Source organism: Nestor notabilis, unplaced genomic scaffold (assembly GCF_000696875.1).
Source record: "Nestor notabilis isolate BGI_N333 unplaced genomic scaffold, ASM69687v1 scaffold1204, whole genome shotgun sequence".
NCBI classification, from domain to species: Eukaryota; Metazoa; Chordata; class Aves; order Psittaciformes; family Psittacidae; genus Nestor; species Nestor notabilis.
In genome coordinates, this window is record NW_009924958.1 from 1501 (window position 1) to 9186 (window position 7686).

Sequence of the window (7686 nt, forward strand, 5' to 3'; positions counted from 1 at the left end):
GTTCACACCATTATCTCATTGCACATACCTTTGTCATTTGTGTGGATCAATTAACATAATTTGTAGAATGTACTCAGGGGAAAGAAGAAAACATTTTTTTTTTAAGGGGTTAGATAAAAACAGGGTAATGAGGTTGGAGGACGTAGTTAGAGAGATTTCCTTAAGGAATAGCATATTTTATGCAAGTTCAGGTAGATTTGCATCAGTCACTTCAGAGCAGTAGAAGTAATAGAACAGGAAGTAGTAGAGTAGTGGCAACCCATATAACAAAACAGCAATTGCTCTTAGGATATTAGAATTAGAATTATAAAACAAAACAGCAATTGCTCTTAGGATATTAGAATTAGAATTATAATAACCTGAAATTATTAATGATGTAATTATTAATAGTATGAAATTATTAATCTGAACCTAATCTGAAAAGAGTTGGAAAGATCAAAGATGACTAGGACAATCTTGGAGAGACTTGTCCTGTGTAAATCATTGAGACTGAGGAGGTGTGAAGAGGCATTTCACTGTGACAAAATCCATCTCTCTGTTGCACTCCACCACTTCTACCTTCAGCCATCTTTTATGGGGTTGTATTTTGGTGAGAGTTGAACCAATCTCACAGGGTCTTACTGAATTCCAGGGAGACCACTACTTCCCTCAGTTATTCCTTATGCTTATGGGGCACATAAAGTTCCCTGACTTTCCTGTCCAAAGAATAGAGATGGTTACATTCCTGCAAAGCTAAGAAAAGCTGGACCAGGAAGACACTGAAGAGGAATAATGGCATATTATGGGGAAAGAAAGAGTGGCTGGTGGTTTAATGAGTGAGTGCAGATGAGGAAGACAGATGTTTCTTAGAAAGAAAAAAAAAAGTGTTCAGAGGAATAACAACCAAATGGGAGAAAATAAGAGAGAAAAAAATCTGTAGAACGGCTTAGAAAACTGATAAATTAGGAAAGGAAGAGATTGTTGGAAAAGAGAGAAAAGAAACTGAGACAGTATCATCAAGAGTGATGGCAGTTCAAGGCAGAAAGACAGGAAAGTAGAGAGAGAGTGAAGGAAATGACCACCAGAAGGGTCACAGAGAAAGGTATGTGCCTCAGGATTAGAAAGAGATGCTATGAAGCAGAAATAGGAAAGGAGAACAGGAAGTGGTATTCTGCATTGTTGTAGAATTGAGAGAATAGCCTTTAATTGTAGAGAGATTCCAAACTGAATGAAAGGCTGGGTCAACAGTCAAGCAGCGTTAACTTTCACATAAGGAACAATTTGCCATGCCAGAAAAATCATCCTGCATGAATTTCTCAGGAATGCATCAAAAGCAGGTTTTCTAACAGGGAGGACTGCTTTTATTAAAATTTACTTGAATAAATTTTATCATTGACAAATGTTACGGTGTGAACGAAGTAAGTGGTTAGGAAAGCTCAATTTCTATGATTGATTTTAAGCGTCAGTTACTTCGTTCTTTTTTTTTTTATTATTATTATTCCTGATTGGTAGCTGTTATATGGTGTAATGCTGAGAGGCAGTTAAATGTAAACTGAACGCAAAATTTGACACTTTTTAGTGATGTAGAAAATACTGGGTTTATGTACAGTTATTCGAGTAGTTGAGCAAACACTCTGGTAAGTGTAATTCTTAAGCAAAAAAAAAATAATAATTCTTTGCATAGTTTCATTTTTATTGCTTCAGTGGAAAATGGATTTCCATTTTTTTGAAGCAAAATTTTAAAAACTTTTCAAAGCTATCCTCCCTGGTAGGACCCTGCTTCCCATGGGAATGTCACAGAGTGTTGATCCAGATGGTGAAGATGCCACAGTATTGCAGTTAAGACGGAGCAGTTGGGACTCTGAGGCTCACTGTAATTTGCATACTGAGATTTAAACTGTGTGTATGTAATTCACAACATATTAGTAGAGCAGAGCTATTACGAATAGGAATAGGAGATTATATACCATATATCTTTTCTGTACTTAATATTATTAACCAGTTCTAGCTGAAGTCACTGTTTAAAATTTCTGATAGTTTTTGTATATTCAGGTCATCACTATAGTTAGCTATAGTCATTTGGGATCACTTTGGTAAAATATTTTTAGTAAAATGTAAAGCTAAGCACATATTAAGTGTTGGTAATCTAAAATAACATCTTCTATACTTTTTATACTTTAAACAGTTATGCAATTATTATGTGGGAAGTGATGTCAAGGAAACAGCCATTTGAAGGTAAGGCCATGTCTTCCTTTTATTTATTTTTTGAGCCTTATTTTACATAAGGCTTAACCTGAGAAATGGGTACCTGGGGACTTCATTTTAGGAGTTACTTTTTAATGACTCAACTTTTAAACTTATTGAAAAGTGCTTTGAGTTGCTTTTAGTATTAGACTCTTTTTCTATATTTTTTACATTACAATGTTTGATAAATTAAAAATATATTTCTTTTTACAAAGAGGAATATAACCTTATTTTCGTGAACTATAAATGCCTTATCTGCAAACTGAATTATTTTTCCTATAGTAAGCTATTTATATTGCATGTATTTCTAATGACTGCACAATGTCTATTTTGACAGAAGTTATAAACCCCTTGCAGATAATGTATAGTGTGTCACAAGGACAGCGGCTAGACTTAAGTGCAGAAAGTTTATCAATGGGCATTCCTCATCGAGTGATCATCGTAAGATTGATAGAAAGTGGATGGGCACAAAATCCAGATGAAAGACCATCGTTCTTAAGTGAGTTTGCCTTGCATAATAATTTTTAAATTGCCAGATTTCTGTTGAACATGGTACTTACAGAGCTAAGTTATAGTCAGAAAAGGGAAGTGGTCAAGATGTGGAGATATATGTGCTCTTTCTTGTTGCATACACTAAGGTGCTTGTTTGCTTCCACCATGTCTGTAAACAAAATTTATGAATGGACCTTCACGTGTACCATAAAAACAAGCTTTTAGCTGGAGTGTTTTGCATTTGCCATCTCTAATTTACTTGTAAAAAAGCAGCATGCTTTGTATAACTACTTGCACTTGGACTTTTTTGTTTATTGTTGAAGGGAACATTTTATTTTTTAAGAAGGGGGGAGAAGTGTAGACTGAGTACTGTGGGATTTATGAGCAAGCTGGCAAACATACCAAAACCCATCGTACATCAGATAAGCTACAATGACTTCATCTTGTGTTTGCATCTCAGTATAAATCTTTTTCACTGAGACTTTATCTTTGTTCCACCTCCGAGATCAAGCAGGAACTGGTTGAACCCATGTGCTTGACTATCCTTTGTCCAGCTTTTTTTCCGTGAGACCATATATAGATACTTTCAGCCCTTTTTACAGTGGGTTGCAGAATTTAGAGAATAAGACAGAGATGCAAGCTTATAGAGATTAGAATGCTGTAGTGTGAACTGGAAAAGTTTTGTTTCAATTTTTGCAAACCTGTGTTTGTTGCACTTAATTGACATACTTGGTGTATGTGGAGTCCAAATTCATCGCCCCTAACAATTTCTCCTTAACATGCTTATTTTTGTGGTGACTTTTGGTTCTTTGGCCATTGCAGAAAGGTCATTCCATCAAAATTGGCAGAAACTGCTTACCTGTTTTCAACTGTGGAATTTCCTCTTGTGACTGTTGCTGTGATCACTAATGTCAGCATAGTGAAACTAATAGTTCCTGCAGCTGCCTTGCAGTGCTTGTTTAATTTGCGTGTGCTTTAAAAACTTCCTCCTTACTCCTTTAGAAAACACAATCCTAATTCTGTAGGGAAAGCTGGATCACCTTGGAGAGACAAAAACATAGAATAAGAGAGTTACTGAATGTATTCAAGGGTAGAACAGTACAAAGAGCTCTGGCTTAAACAGTTCTATTCTCAGTGGTTAAACTGAAGGTGTAATGACTCAAACCTGACGTACCAGGGGATTTTTAGGTTTTTCTGGTTCTTTTTGGTTTTAGTTTTGGTTTTGGTTTCCTGGGGTGTTTTGTAATGTTCCACAATCTTAAATGTTTCATTGGTAGCTTTGGTGAACAAAAGTTTGTTTATTTGAAAGCCTTTATAGGCATACTTCGAGTTGGAAAGTGTTAGAAAATTGCTGTTCGGATAGCTTAGAAAGAAATGTTCATAACTTCAGTTTTTGCACCAGTTTGGCAGAGGACAAAATGGGCACACATCCAAACACAGAGTATCTTCATGTTCAATTTACAGTCCAAAATTACATGACCTTTTTTTTGAGGCATTTTTATTTTTAATTAAGAATATTTTGAAATATCAGTTTATGTTGGCCATTTATAATATTTTCTAAAATCAAAAAGAATAGAGATCATGGTATTTCCTTATGTATCCTTATTTTCCTGTGTCAGTTCAACAAAACAAAATAGCAACCAAAGTTTGTAGTCACAATGAAGGGGTAATTATCTGAGATATGTTCTACAGTATGAGCTAACTTGGGTTCTTTAATTAGTGCCATGTCTGTAGTAAGATGGTCTTTGAAGAAGAAATGCCTTGCTTTTTCCTCTACTTTACTATTATAAAAAGAAAGTGGAAGTTGCAGAATTGTTGCAAAATTAAGAGAAGTAAAGCTCTCTGATTGGGAAATTTTGCAATTACCATAGCACAGCGGGGTATAGAACATAAGAACCAAATCCCCTCTTTGTTACATAAACTTTAAATAAAAAAATTGGTTTCCCTTATAAATAAGGGATAAAGACTACTTATCATCATGTTGCTCTATGTACTTGGAATGTATATCTAACTGATTATAATCAACAAAAATCAACAGTGCTAATATTTCATTGTGGAAAATGGAGTGCCAGACCTTTAAAACTCTGTTTTAGCTGATGCAAGAACATAAGAATCCCAATATTGAATGTATGTCTTGAAGATGCTAGTGGAAAAATGTTAATATGGAAGAACAGTGGTAAAATTATAGTAAAAACTAGAAATATGTTAATAAGGATGTTGTGTGATGGATTTCTAGTTTGGTCAATGGACTTTGCTGAGTCGGTGGAGTTCATAGAAATGCAGAGGAATTGTGACATGCCATCATCCTCTCCTGAGGTTTTGTGGCATTTGAGCACAGTTTCAAAGAAATATTTTTACAACACAGTTATCTCAAAATTTGAAATATTTAGTTTTTTAAGCATTGGAAAGAAAGGGTGCATAGTACAGGTTGTCAGTTGATCATTGGACTGTCATGTCCCTCCCTATCTGAGCAGATGATTTTAGCTTCTCTGATTTGCTGCCTGTGCTGGGAATGAGGACAGTATCATTTGTATTTAGTGGATGTGATAGGTCAGTGACTTGAGTATCTCATCTTCTCTGGCCCTGCCTCACAGCATCTATTCTAGATATTGCTATAATGGGAGGTTGTTATTATTTTTCTCATATAAATCTTTAGCAAATCTGCTGGAATGAGAGGACAGCTGTATGGTTCCATTTAGCTAATCAGCTTGTTGGATCTACCTTGAAACATACCAAACCCACCCATCTATCCATTCCAGGAGTGTAAGACTTGCAATCTGGTGCAGTCCTGGATCTCTTTTGATACAGGGTGCCGAGGTGGCCATATCAGGACAGGATTTCTTCTGGTGATGTGAAACACGTGCAACAGGTGAAAGGAAGAAACTTCTGTTTAGCAGCATAAGTGGTTTGATATGTATCTATAGACAAACTGCTTTTGTAAATATAAAAAAGTAGCTTTATCAAATTAAAAACTTAATTTCCATTTTAAATCATTCATTAAAATACTTTTTCTTTGTTTAGAATGTTTAATAGACCTTGAGCCAGTGCTGCGAACATTTGATGAAATAGCTATGCTGGAAGCAGTAATTCTATTAAAGAGATCAAAGGTAAGTGGCTTTTGTTACAGTCATGACTTGGTCAAATAAGTTGGTAACTTCTGCTTGCTAAAAGAAATGTAATCATCTCCTTTGTAATTTATCTAATCTCGTATCTGGCTGAAGCATGTGTTTGTACAGAGCTATCATCTCATCTTTTAGCAGAAATGTAATACAAGTAAATACGTCTTTTCCAGTCACTATATGAATCACAATCTATTTACAAGAGTGGAAAGCAAGCAGATACGGAGCAGATATCACTAAATATACCTGTGAATACCCACGAGGTAAATATTTTACATATTGCATTTGGTATATTGGCATCATTAAAGATCCTGAGAGCTTAAAGGGTTAACGTATTAAGGGGGAGTTGGTCTGCAGTTTACTTTCCTGTGCAATCAGGAAAGGCATAAAATGCATTAGTTGAGCCGGGGTGTAAAAATGCATAGCCATATAGGTGAAGGTAGTAAAGAGTGGGTAAGCAGAAATAAGAAGGGCATGTTTGGTGCATCCTGTGAATGTGGGAAAGCCATCCCCTTGAGGAGAAATGCAGTACACAATGAGTGCAACTTGTAAGAGATTGTCTTCTGCTCCCTTACACCTCTACACAGCTTGCTTATATAGAGTTATACAGATTTGCTTTTATATTTTGATTCTTAATGCTGCTGCTTTTGGTTCTTACTGATAGTTAAACTTGCATACAAAATTGCTGTCAGCTTTGGAAAAACACAAATATTAGAATTACATAATTTCTTCTGGTTTACTGCATTTTATTTGTACTGTCTATTGAGCATTTAGATAGTACAGAAAACACAGTGATGGGAAATTACTCTGTAAAAAATTGCAACTTTGCATTTATTTAATATGCTTTTTCAATATGTGACTGGAATCATTTCAGGAAACATATTCTGGCTCCATACAGTGTGATGCACTTCCCCTTCGGAGCATCTCTCCAGATATATCAAGACTCAAGTCTGTTCCCAAGTGTAATATCTTCTCATCAGGTAGAGATACTCATAACTTTGTGTAAATTTAAGTTGCCATTGCAGCTTTACACTCCCACTGTGACATTACATTTGCACAGTAGAAAGTTGGATCTCCGTTTATGTCAAAAAAGAGATGTTTTGTAGACTTAGTGCTCTGGGTAAAAAACTAGAATATCTGAGCTCTGATGTTCTGTTCTTGTCACTTGAGAAATCCCCGCAGCTTCCAGCTTCAGTTTTCCTCTTCAGGGTCGTGAGTGCAGAGGTAGCATTTACTTGACCCTTCAGACTCTTGGCAGTTTGATTAATCATTTGTGAACTACTTCTAAAGATAAAAAAGACCAAACATTTTGAGGTCCTCTTAAAGCTGAGTAAACTGAAAATTTCTAATGCAGCCCAACCTCTCAATCATTTTTAATCCAATAAACAAAGCAGCTTTAATAAATAGATTGCCTTGCAAAAGTATCTGCACAGACCTTTCATAGCTGTCACCTTTTCTGAATAAAATTCAGAAAAATTCCTAGACAGAATTCAATTTTGAGGTTGTGCTGACAGTAAAAGCCAGAAAAAAGCAATGGGACCCAGATGGAATAGCAGTACATTGTGAAACTAAAACTGCACTTAAGTTTCTTCTTTCAAAAGAACGCAAACATGTATTTCAAAAGAACAGAGTATTCTTTGGCTTCGCAGGCACCAGTGGTGTGAAAGCAGACCAGACGGTCGACTTCACTGCTATAAAGTGGGGCATCAAAAAGCATGCTGAGGTGCTGCAAAACTGGAGATACTCTGGTAGAGGTAGGGGAGCACAGCCAGTTTCTTTTCCAGTTCCTTTTTGAAAACATCCACAATTCTGGGCTTGTACTCAATGTACTAGAAAGATATAAATACAGCAG

At 35.8% G+C, this 7686-nt stretch overlaps 1 protein-coding gene across 1 annotated transcript in view; it reads left to right on the plus strand.

Annotated features, from left to right (window-relative positions):
• The window catches only part of LOC104404382 (receptor-interacting serine/threonine-protein kinase 2-like), a gene marked incomplete at its 5' end in the record, with an annotated part of 10635 nt that overhangs the window by 450 nt on the left and 2499 nt on the right, over positions 1 to 7686 (plus strand). The window contains 6 exons of the mRNA XM_010012806.1: positions 2165 to 2214; positions 2561 to 2722; positions 5737 to 5822; positions 6008 to 6097; positions 6709 to 6814; positions 7484 to 7582. Of these exons, the coding sequence (XP_010011108.1) occupies positions 2165 to 2214; positions 2561 to 2722; positions 5737 to 5822; positions 6008 to 6097; positions 6709 to 6814; positions 7484 to 7582 (593 nt within the window). The remainder of the gene's footprint in view (positions 1 to 2164; positions 2215 to 2560; positions 2723 to 5736; positions 5823 to 6007; positions 6098 to 6708; positions 6815 to 7483; positions 7583 to 7686) is intronic.